Here is a 12,706-nt window from a genome sequence, read left to right as displayed (position 1 = left end):
AGATATTGGGATTGCCGCCAGGAGGCTGTCCCTGACCCTGCCGGGGACTCCATTTCCTGTATCAGCCTCTGGCTAGTAGGTGTGTGATCAATATGAAGACCCCTGTCCCCACTGGGCAGCGTGAGGGGCTCTCTTTTTCTCCCCTCAACCTGGTGCCTCCTGGCTCCTCAGGGTGGGAGTGGGACTGTGCTACCCTGTTGCTCCCAAGCTTCCATTTTCCTGTTCCTGCTCTCCCAGGAATCCTGGGGTTGTACTAAATTACTAAGTGAGGGGCTCTTGCTCTTTCAGGGGCCGGTGACCTTCGAGGAGGTGGCTGTGTATTTCACCGAGTCAGAGTGGGCTCTGCTGGACCCCGCTCAGAGAGCCCTCTACAGAGATGTCATGCAGGAGAACTATAAGAATCTGACCTTGCTAGGTAAGGAGTCCTGTCCCCTTGGTTATTGGAAGCTGTGGGTTCTCTAAAGAACCTCTGTAATAATAACTCTATACCAGGAGTCGGCAACCTTTCAGAAGTGGTGTGCCGAGTCTTCATTTATTCGCTCTAATTTAAGGTTTCGCGTGCCAGTCATACATTAATGTTTTTAGAAGGTCTCTTTCTCTAAGTCTGTAATATAGAACTGAACTATTGTTGTATGAAAAGTAAACAAGGTTTTAAAAAGGTTTAAGAAGCTTCATTTAAAATTAAATTAAAATGCAGATCTTATCAGTTTAGTGTGATCTTGCCCTTGCTTTTCCTTGCTGATTTTTCCAATGGCACGGATTTGGATACTTTAAGCTGCACACGGGCTTCTGAGTGATCAGTTGTTAACCGGCTTCGATTGGGACAGAGGGCAGATGTCATGTGTGAAAATACTTGTTCACACAGGTATGTGGATCCAAATGCTGAAAGCATTGCAAACGCAATTTTTTTCAAACAGTTACATTTCCCTGGCAGGGACGTCCAGCAGGTCAGAGTTAGAGGCCCCATGAACTCTCTCAGTAGCTTCAAGTGCACTCCACAGATCTCCAAACTTTGATGCCCACAATTCTGAGCTTTTTAACTGAATGAGTTGCATTTTGAAATCTTCAACACCCATCCACTGAAATACAGACGAATCCAAGGTTCTTTCGTTGAACTTTTCAGGTTTAATTAGAAAAGAAAGCATTGGGCCAAATTGCTGGAAATATTGAAATCTGTGAGAAAATTCTGATTCCAGTTCTTGCAGGTATATTCTAATCTCAACATCAAACCATTGCGCTGTTCCACGTGGTGTGATAGTGATGTAAGCAGCAAATCAGAACTTAAAAATATTGTACAGTGGCGCTGGAACAATTTTTAAGGTGGGGGTGCTGCTGCGCCCCCTCTAGCCCCTGTCTGCACCCCTCACTGCCCCAGGCTGGGGCCAGTGGGCCACAGCTGGGGGCAGCTGCAGAGCCCCAAGCAGGTGGCCGGGACCCCAGATGGGCAGCAAAGCCCCCTGGACCGGTGGCCTGGACTTGGGGCCAGCAGCAGGCTGAGAGGGGCCGGAGGCCGGAACCCCAGGCCAGCAGCCCGGGCAGTGTGAGTGCCACTGAAAATCAGTTTGTGTGCTGCCTTTGGCACACGTGCCATAGGTTGCCTACACCTGCTCTATACCTTTACTACTCATACATGTGTAGATTGGTTTCTGTGTCCTGTTCCCCTCCCCCTTTGACTTATGTCCCATCCCAGTATCATTTTTAGACATACACAAATTTTAAATGACCAGTGGCATAACAAATTATTTTTTTAAACAATATATTTCATTTATCCTTATTGGATGCATTAAAGTCCAGCCCCTACCATTTGCTTTCTCTCCGAGGGCTATGACCATTGGATGTGGGAATTTTGGTAATATTTCTGTGATTCCAGTACATACCTCAGTTTCCCTCTGTGCTTGATATAGAATCATAGAATCGCAGGGTTGGAAGGGACCTCAGGAGGCCATCTAGTCCAACCCCCTGCTCAAAGCAGGACCAATTCCCAACTAAATCATCCCAGCCAGGGCTTTGTCAAGCGTCCTGTGCTTCACCACCCTCCTAGTGAAAAAGTTTTTCCTAATATCCAACCTAAACCTCCCCCACTGCAACTTGAGACCATTACTCCTTGTTCTGTCATCTGCTACCACTGAGAACAGTCTAGATCCATCCTCTTTGGAACCCCCTTTCAGGTAGTTGAAAGCAGCTATCAAATCCCCCCTCATTCTTCTCTTCTGCAGACTAAACAATCCCAGTTCCCTCAGCCTCTCCTCATAAGTCATGTGCTCCAGCCCCCTAATTATTTTTGTTGACCTCTGTTGGACTCTTTCCAATTTTTCCACATCCTTCTTGTAGTGTGGGGCCCAAAACTGGACACAGTACTCCAGATGAGGCCTCACCAATGCCGAATAGAGGGGAACAATCACGTCCCTCGATCTGCTGGCAATGCCCCTACTTATTCAGCCCAAAATGGCGTTAGCCTTCTTGGCAACAAGGGCACACTGTTGACTCATATCCAGCTTCTCATCCGCTGTAACTCCTAGGTCCTTTTCTGCAGAACTGCTTCCTAGCCATTCGGCCCCTAGTCTGTAACAGTGAATGGGATTCTTCCGTCCTAAGTGCAGGACTCTGCACTTGTCCTTGTTGAACCTCATCAGATTTCTTTTGGCCCAATCCTCTAATTTGTCTAGGTCCCTCTGTATCCGATCCCTACCCTCCCGTGTATCTACCACTCCTCCCAGTTTAGTGTCATCTGCAAACTTGCTGAGAGTGCAGTCCACACCATCCTCCAGATCATTAATGAAGATATTGAACAAAACTGGCCAAGGACCGACCCTTGGGGCACTCCGCTTGATACCGGCTGCCAACTAAACATGGAGCCCTTGATCACTACCCGTTGAGCCCGACGATCTAGCCAGCTTTCTATCCACTTTATAGTCCATTCATCCAGCCCATACTTCTTTAACCTGCCGGCAAGAATACTGTGGGAGACTGTATCAAAAGCTTTGCCAAAGTCAAGGAATAACACATCCACTACTTTCCCCTCATCCACAGAGCCAGTTATCTCCTCATAGAAGGCAATTAGGTTAGTTTGGCATGACTTCCCCTTGGTGAATCCATGCTGACTGTTCCTGATCCCTTTCCTCTCCTCTAAGTGCTTCAGAATTGATTCCTTGAGGACCTGCTCCATGATTTTTCCAGGGACTGAGTGAGGCTGACTGGCCTGTAGTTCCCCGGATCCTCCTTCTTCCCTTTTTTAAAGATGGGCACTACATTAGCCTTTTTCCAGTCATCCGGGACCTCCCCCGATCGCCATGAGTTTTCAAAGATAATGGCCAATGGCTCTGCAGTCACATCCGCCAACTCCTTTAGCACCCTCGGATGCAGCGCATCAGGCCCCATGGACTTGTGCTCGTCCAGTTTTTCTAAATAGTCCCGGACCACTTCTTTCTCCACAGAGGGCTGGTCACCTACTCCCCATACTGTGCTGTCCAGTGCAGCAGTCTGGGAGCTGACCTTGTTTTTGAAGACAGGCAAAAAAAGCATTGAGTACATTAGCTTTTTCCATATCCTCTATCACTAGGTTGCCTCCCTTAGTCAGTAAGGGGGGGACCCACACTTTCCTTGACTTTCTTCTTGTTGTTAACATACCTGAAGAAACCCTCTTGTTACTCTTAACATCTCTTGCTAACTGCAAGTGTGATTTGACCTTCCTGATTTCACTCCTGCATGCCTGAGCAATTTTTTTATACTCCTCCCTGGTCATTTGTCCAAGCTTCCACTTCTTGTAAGCTTCTCTTTTGCGTTTAAGATCAGCAAGGATTTCTCTGTTAAGCCAAGCTGGTCGCCTACCATATTTACTGTTCTTTCTACACAGCGGGATGTTTTTTTCCTGCAACCTCAATAAGGATTCTTTAAAATACAGCCAGCTCTCCTGGACTCCTTTCCCCCTCATTTATTCTCCCAGGGGATCCTGCCCATCAGTTCCCTGAGGGAGTCAAAGTCTGCTTTTCTGAAGTCCAGGGTCTGTATTCTGTTGCTCTCCTTTCTTCCTTGTGTCAGGATCTTGAACTCAACCATCTTATGGTCACTGCCTCCCAGGTTCCCATCCACTTTTGCTTCCCCTACTAATTCTTCCCGGTTTGTGAGCAGCAGGTCTAGAAGAGCTCTGCCCCTAGTTGGTTCCTCCAGCACTTGCACCAGGAAATTGTCCCCTACACTTTCCAAAAACTTGCTGGATTGTCTGTGCACTGCTGTATTCCTCTCCCAGCAGATATCAGGGTGATTAAAGTCTCCCATGAGAACCAGGGCCTGCGATCTAGTAACTTCTGCTAGTTGCTGGAAGAAAGCCTCGTCCACCTCATCCTCGTGGTCTGGTGGTCTATAGCAGACTCCCACCACGACATCACCCTTGTTGCTCACACTTCTAAACTTAATCCAGAGACTCTCAGGTTTTTCTGCAGTTTCATACAGAGCTCTGAGCAGTCATACTCCTCTCTTACATACAATGCAACTCCCCCACCTTTTCTGCCCTGCCTGTCCTTCCTGAACAGTTTATATCCATCCATGACAGTACTCCAGTCATGTGAGTTATCTCACCAAGTCTCTGTTATTCCAATCACATCATAGTTCCTTGACTGTGCCAGGACTTCCAGTTCTCCCTGCTTGTTTCCCAGGCTTCTTGCATTTGTGTATAGGCACTTAAGATAACTCGCTGATTCTCCCGCTTTCTCAGTCTGAGACAGGAGTCCTTCCCTCTTGCACTCTCCTGCTCGTGCTTCCTCCCGGTATCCCACTTCCCCACTTACCTCAGGGCTTTGGTCTCCTTCCCCCGGTGAACCTAGTTTAAAGCCCTCCTCACTAGGTTAGCCAGCCTGCTTGCGAAGATGCTCTTCCCTCTCTTTGTTAGGTGGAGCCCGTCTCTGCCCAGCACTCCTCCTTCTTGGAACACCATCCCATGGTCGAAGAATCCAAAGCCTTCTCTCCGACACCACCTGCGTAGCCATTTGTTGACTTGCACAATTCGACGGTCTCTACCCAGGCTTTTTCCCTGCACAGGGAGGATGGACGAGAACACCACTTACGCCTCAAACTCCTTTATCCTTCTTCCCAGAGCCACATAGTCTGCTACATAGTCATATGACTATAATCAGAGTATGAAGACCAGGACACATGAGGGGTTTTTGTTACAGAGCTGTCATGGGTTCACACAGAGAGCTCTCTAGGAACTAAAAGCATGTCTGCACTGCAAGCGCTACAGCTGAAAGTGGCCAGCCCAGAATTGTTCCGCAGACCCAGCTGTGTCTAAGTGGGGGCTAGGCTGACCTAACTATGGCAACGTCTGCACTACAGAGTTTCGTCAATGCCGTGTGTGTTGGTTAAAGCAGGTTCTTCTTTGAGGGATGGTCCCTATTGAATTCCACTGAGGCTAATGCGCATGTGCCCTGCTCCCAGAGCCGGAGCTTTTTATAGTAGTAGTGTCTGTGGGGTCACGTGTGCGCCCTTGCGTTGCCTTGTGGTTTTGCCTGCGTCTCCAGTTCCCTCTCACCGCCGCCCGGTCCAAGTCAGAGCTTCTGCTGTCCCCTCGTCCCTGGTGACGCATTTTCTTTCTTTAGTCAGGATGTAACCCGCACAATTTAACGCTCCCACCCCCTCCCCGTCCTTGTGGGTACGCAGGGACAAGAGGCCCAACTTCACCCCTCCCTGGGCTCAGGGCCAATATCCCTTCCTAGTGAACTCAGGGTGCTACAGGTCTGCAGGGCCCTTTCCCAATGAAAGAGCCTTACACAGTAATATCCTTAAACATGTTCATGTATTTATTAGCAACTAATCAACAGAATACACACGCCAAGCATCTAATGCTCACCCCTCCCAGCAAAGACATCTGGACGTCTCCCGGTGGCCAGTCAGGATCTGCTCTCGTCCGGGGCACCGGCTTCTGCGCAATATGGTCATGCAGGGGTAAAAGTCCTGGCACCTTTGATCTTGAGCTGTGTCTCTGAGTTAAGTTCCAACGATCTCGTCTTCTGACCCCCCATTACGTAGTTAAAATGAGGATTTCTCTTATCTATGCTTGAACCAATTATAGCTCTGCAAAAACACTAACCATTCATTTTCACTGTACAGGGGTTCACATGCCTAAGACCACCTATTGCATTAGCTTTTGTGTTTTTCAAAGTTAGTTAAAACTTCTCAAGATCCACTTATCTTTGTGCTTTGTTAGTGGAATACACTGTCAGGGTAGAATTGCTTAACCAGCAGTAGACTGGGACTCTTTCCCTATTTAAAGTACACTTTCTAACTATGTAAAATTTCTTTAGCAACAGCAAAACGTCCTACTTTTTATTATCAGACAAACTGCAGAAACGGAAGGCTAACGTATCCATTCTCTCCCCATTCTCATGACTTTGTGAATATCTGTCTGTCTATCTCCAATTAGTAGGGCTGTAGCTGCAGCTAATACTTTTCTATCTGTCTGCCAAGGCCAAATTCCCCTGAGTCTATAGTTTTGTTTCCAACGTATGGTGGTTGAGCCTAGAAGATGGCTGTGGGTTATGCTAAGTCCATACACCAGACGGCTGTGAGTCATGTCAAATCAAAGCCTCTCATTAGAAGGACTTTGTTGTTTTATGTAGTAGTTTTCTTGTTTCTGAAATTTTCGTAGGATTAAGGACTGGCGATGCCATAATGGCGGTTTCCTGCCAAACAATCCCTAACTCCCCGCCTCGCCCCCAGCAGCCGTGTCTGGGTACTCTCTCTAGTCAGGATTTTCCTGGTTTCAGTAGTGATTTTTCTTGTTCCGCTATTCACAGGATGCAGTTCCCCTCCAAACCCTCCTCCCACCCCTCGCCCCCGTCTCTCCCTCCAGCACTCAGGTCTGGATGCTGGATTATGACTGAGAGGACAGGATTCAAAGTCTGCACTTCCTGTCCTCATTTGTTCTTCATCAATGATGAGCACCAATGCGGTCTGTATTGCTTGGGGGAAGCCCACACCACATCCAGGTGCAGCATCTGTCTCTGTTTCCGTGCCCCCGCGCGCCCACCTCTCACCACCCCCCCCGTCTTAAGAAGCATCTCATGGAAGCCGCCCCGGGCTGGGGTTGAAGGCTGGCCCCGGAACCCCCCACTACATCGGACTGAACAGTCTAAGCATGCACCTCCTACTGTGGAGCTTCAGTCCGGCTCCGCTGGCACCAGTGATACGGACCCCACGCCGGGGCCTAGTCATGAGTCACAGAAACACGCACATAGGCATAGCAGTAAGTCTTCCGCCAGGTCGAAGGAGGATGCCATAGCGTCCATGAGTTCTGGCCAAGGAGAGGCATCCCGCTCCAAGAGCGACAAAAAGCAGCATCACTTGCTGGAGCTGCCAGTTCCAGGTATGGACTCGCACACCCCGGCATGGGCTCCGCCGACATCTGGTAAATCACCAGTTCCGAGACGTTTCCCCTTTCTGGCCCCAGTTCCATCCATAGACCTGGTGCCGTTGACTCCAGGGAGACTCTCAAGTGCTCCCCCCGCCCCCCCGGGCCTCATGAACTGTTCACTCTGGGAAGGATGAAGTTTCCATGTGTCCTGATTCCCTCACCTACTGAGAGGGCCCCATCCCCTGTATCCAACCTGTCAACTCTTTGGCTGTGTTCCTGTGACGCTCCCTACTCCATCAGCACCATCATTGATGCCGAACTTCAGTTCCTCCTCAGAGTCTGAGGGCCTGGACATTACGTATGGTCCGCTGCTTCCATTCTGAAGATGTGACTCTCAGAAGGTCCCGATGGCACCGTGGCAATACCCTCCCTTACCTCAATCCAGGAGCTACTGGTACCTGACTCCCTGGGCACCAGCGCTGCAACAGCAGGATCCAACCAGGTTGGCCATATGGGAGCTTGTGGCCCCAATATTCTCCTTCAGAACAGTCCTGTTCAGCACGGGAATCCTCTCCTGTAGCACAGACCTGTCCTTCGCCAAGTAGGCATTTGAAACCGGGATTGGACGATGCCCCGATCAGCCCGGTCACAATGGTACTGACAGAGTCGGAGGGATTTCTCTCATCATCCCGAGGCAAGGCTGTGTCATTGACTCTCTTCTCTCCCAGACTACTACTGTCAGTTTCAAGAGCTGCTATGAAGGACAGCTCATGCTCTCGAAATACCGTTGGAGGAGGTGCAGCACAAGCGGCACCACCTGCTGGACATTTTGCACGCAGTGGTACTGTTAAGGGGCTTATTCCTTCAACCTCTCACTTCCCTGGTCCTTCTCGCATGAACAGAGAGCAACAATACCCAAAATCCAAAGGTGCAATCAATTCGTTGTTTATTGGGGTGAACTTCCAGCAGGCACGATTCCAGTTTCCTTCCTCAGTGTCCCCCTTCCCAGCTCTGACACCACAGAGCCATCCCTGTTCCCATTCCCCCCTTAGCAAAACATGATTCCAATTTCCCCACCCCCATTCCCTGTTCCCATTCCCCCCCTTACTTCCTGATTGACTGCAGACTATATAGTAAAACTTGAGTTCTGCTTAGCTATATCTTAACCAATCAATCCTAACATACTGTAACATGGTTATTTAACCAATTATACCAATTTAACCAGTTATTTAACCACCACCTTAATTGGTTTACACCCAACAAAATTAATTATACAGCAGACAGAAACAATCATAGAACCAGACAGAGATTATACAAACAATAGGGAAGTGGAGACTACAGTGATAGAACAATACAGAAATGAGTGTTTCACATCCCAGCTATTAATAAGTAAGTTCTTGCCAGACAGGATGCTATCAAAGTAAGTTTCCTTTTACATCTTCTAGGCTCTTCCCTTTCTCTGGAGGTGATAGGAATATCAGGATAGGATTGTATTCCTAACAGCCCAATAGCACCTTATTTCAATGTGACTAGTTTGGAATGTGAGGATGTGACCATACACTTCCCAGTTTATGGCTGGCCTCTGCTGCTTAGACGAAGAACCAGGCCTCAGACTGTCACAGTAAGAGAAGGCCCTTACACAGACAGACAGACTGATTTTGATTCTTCTTTTATACCTCTGTAACTAGCTAAGTGATAAGAATACACCTAAAGTCTCAAAGACAGGCCAGAATATCTATATCCTAACACTCCATCCCTTTATTTTGCTTTTGGGATCCTCCTGCCCAGGTATCCCTGGAAAAGCATAGGACATATGGTGACACATTTCCTGATAGGGCCAGGCATCAAGGTGGAAGGTGTGATATTCCACTTGTCGCACTGCCCCTTGTGTAGTACAGTGCCCTGCACCTTCTCTCGTACGGGCATACCACACCTATTCCAATTAGTGTTCCCATTATACTCCAATTAGACTTCCCATTATAGTGGGCCCGAGAAGGTTGGGTCCGGGTTGTCTTGCACACTGCGGGGTGGGGAGGGCTTACTACATTACTTGTAGGTTATCTCCATATGCAGTGTAACACAAGTAGAGTTAACAATCCACAGCAACACTGAGAGTCCTGACCACTGCACTATGGTCCAACATCCGAGCCACCACCTTCGACAGGGTCAAGATCTTAATGTGTCCATTTGCTGGCAGTTGCAACAAGCTGCCCCTGCAGGTTTTGCGTGCTTTTGTCCACATCATAAGTCTATTGAATGTCCACAGAAAAATGGGTTATTGTCCAAACAAACTTAACCACTTGGTATGGAATCAGGCAGTATGCCCTGGTTCAATTATTCACAGCAATAAGATTTACAGATCCATTTGTGCACCAAAGTCCAGATAGCAGAGTGTAGATGTGTGTAATTTGGTTAGGGGCTAGTGTAATTGTGTCCCCTAGTAATATGTACATTTCCAGAAAAACACCTCATACGCAGTACACCCAATTGTCCACCCCTTGCCATAGGCCATTGATCCTGCTCCTCCATAGTCATAGGAGAGGGGCACATCCAAACATCTTTAATTTACATTATTTTACACACCCCTCCATTGATTCCCAGTGAGCTCCTCCCCTTCTCGTTATTTCCATAGGGCTTGTGGGGCCCACCTTATTTGCTGTTCTATTTCCAGGCACCATGGTAGCTATTACACAGGTGCTATGCTGTCAGTTTCAAGAGCTGCAAAGAAGGACAGCTCATGCTCTCGAAATACTGTTGGAGGAGGTGCAGCACAGGCAGCACCACCTGCTGGACATTTTGCACGTGTTGGTACTGGCCAGGGTGGGCCTATTCAACCAGGACACACTCCAATAGGCACGTACTGTGTGCCATCTCCTGCCCATGTGCACCCCCACCCCAAAAGAGGCAGAAAAGAGGTACAGTGTCCTCCCCCTGTCCACCCCAACGGTTCCAAGTTTCTATTCTCTCATCCTCTGCCCAGTTCCCTGGTGATTCAGGCTGCTATGGAGTGAGCTAAACAACAGCACCCACGCTCCACCCCAGCTGACAAGGAGGGCAAGAGACTGGACCTTATGGCTTGAAAGGTTTTCTTCTCGGATGGCCTCCAGTTCTGGATCTCGAACTGTCTGGCAGTGATGGCCAAGTACGACTTCTTACAGTATGGACATATGGCAAATGAGCTACCTCAACAGGATCATGCCAATTCCTATCAAGTCTAGAGGAAGGCAAGTTGGTCGCAAAGTCGATACTTCAGGCTGTGGTTGATTCAGCAGACACATCCTTGTGCATTTTGGTAACTGCCGTCGTCATGAGGAGGGAATCCTGGTTTCCCTAGAGAAGTGCAGAACACGATCGAAGATCTCCTTTTTGATGAATCACACCTCTTCAATCAAAAGACGGATGACTCCTTGCACTCGCTGAAAGATTCCAGAGCCACTCTGCGATCCTTAGGCATATATACATCTGCACCAAAGCAAACGTTTTATCACCTGCTGTCTTCTCCCAGTGTTACAGAAGCCCCAGTTTTACCACCAACAGGCCTATGAACCTCCTCAGAAACATCCTATAGTCCACAGAGCCCATCCACCTGTTCTGACAGTGCAGTCCTCCGCACAACACCGTCTGCGTGTAAGCTATATTTCTGAATGCAAGTAGAGAGCCGTCTCACTTTGCCTGCATCCCAAATCACATGCTTTAAATGAGGAACAGCAGCTTCACTTCCTTGATGTACGTAGGTCCCTGGTCTTTTACCTACAAAGGACAAAGCCATTCCTGAAATCTCCCTGGCTATTTGTTGCCATAGCGAAGAGAATTAAAGGGCAGGCCATATCCACCCAGAGAATCTCGAAGTGGGTCTGAGGGTGAATTGAGCTCTGCTATCAATTATCAGGATGGTCCCAACCAGGTGGGATATGGGCCTATTCCACGAGAGTGCCAGCATCGACTACTGCCGGGCTCCATGACGTGACCCTTACGGACATATATGAGGCGGCCACGTGGAGTTGGCTATGCATCTTTTCTTCTCCTTATGCTGCAGAGTGTAATTCTGTGGCAGACAGCTCATTCGGTGCAAAGATGCTCCACTTCACAGTTCCGTCGTCTTCCTCTAACCCTCTGCCTATCTAGGTACTGCTCCTTACTCACCCTCGGTGGAATACAATAGGGACCATCACTCCAAGAAGAAAAGGAGCCTCCTCTAGTACGTTACTACCCTGCTCCGGAAGTGCTGATCTTTGTAGGGAGTATGATAGAGGTATATAAAATCATGAGTGGTGTGGAGAAAGTGAATAAGGAAAAGTTATTTACTTATTCTCATAATATAAGAACTAGGGGCCACCAAATGAAATTAATGGGCAGCAGGTTTAAAACAAATAACAGGAAGTTCTTCTTCACACAGCGCACAGTCAACCTGTGGAACTCCTTGCCTGAGGAGGTTGTGAAGGCTAGGACTATAACAGGGTTTAAAAGAGAACTGGATAAATTCATGGAGGTTAAGTCCATTAATGACTATTAGCCAGGATGGGTAAGGAATGGTGTCCCTAGCCTGTGTCTGTCAGAGGGTGGAGATGGACGGCAGGAGAGAGATCACTTGATCATTACCTGTTAGGTTCACTCCCTCTAGGGCACCTGGCATTGGCACTGTTGGTAGACAGGATACTGGGCTAGATGGACCTTTGGTCTGACCCAGTACGGCTGCTCTTTTGTTCTTATGGTAGGTTGTTTGTCAGCGGCCCAGGCTGGGAGCTACAACAGCAAAGCATTGTGAGGAACCCAGGATTACAGGGCAGGTGGTGACACAACCTTTCGGGGGTCTGGATTCCACTCCCAGAATGTGACACAAGTATCCATCAAATTCAGTTGATCTCATTTGTTTTCTGTTACTTGTGCAGGGTTTCCAGTTTCCAAACCTCATGTGATCTCCTGGCTGGAGCAAGGGGAGGAACCATGGGTCCCAGACCTCCAGGAATCTGAGGAAAGAGAGACCCTGAGAGATGCCTGCACAGGTGAGGAATCAGTTAAACCAACTCAAAATCTGTCCCTGAATTAAGGAAATATTTGGGATTCCTACAAAGCCCTTGTGAGCTTTCTGAGTTCAGGATTGTCCTCAGGAGGTGCGGCATCCTCATGGCAGACTTCACTTATGGCTTCCTACCTGTCCTGACTCTCGCCTGATATTAGCTCCCTCCCCAGTCTGCTTTTTCCCTGAGTGTTTAGTTGAAATTTAGACCCAGAGTTGTTCCCCTCGTCTCTCTCATTTGGGGAAAGGTTTGGGGGAAATTCAGCTTTCTTTGTTTGATCTCTCCGTCACTTACTTTTGTTTGTTCCCCCCTTTCTGCCATTCCTCTCTCTGAGGTTCCCTTT

The 12,706-nt window shown here is 48.4% G+C and overlaps 1 protein-coding gene across 1 annotated transcript in view; it reads left to right on the top strand.

Moving 5' to 3' along the window:
- Positions 1-12,706, top strand: part of LOC128822976 (zinc finger protein 420-like) — a 68,825-nt gene that overhangs the window by 49,478 nt on the left and 6,641 nt on the right. Inside the window, exons 5-6 of the mRNA XM_054004911.1 lie at positions 289-415; positions 12,235-12,348. Coding sequence (XP_053860886.1) covers positions 289-415; positions 12,235-12,348 — 241 coding nt within the window. The remainder of the gene's footprint in view (positions 1-288; positions 416-12,234; positions 12,349-12,706) is intronic.

The sequence above is a fragment of the Malaclemys terrapin genome, chromosome 15 (genome assembly GCF_027887155.1).
Source record: "Malaclemys terrapin pileata isolate rMalTer1 chromosome 15, rMalTer1.hap1, whole genome shotgun sequence".
Lineage (NCBI taxonomy): Eukaryota > Metazoa > Chordata > Testudines > Emydidae > Malaclemys > Malaclemys terrapin.
Note: the sequence above shows the minus strand (reverse complement) of the source record. Positions and strands in the feature narration are given on the sequence as shown.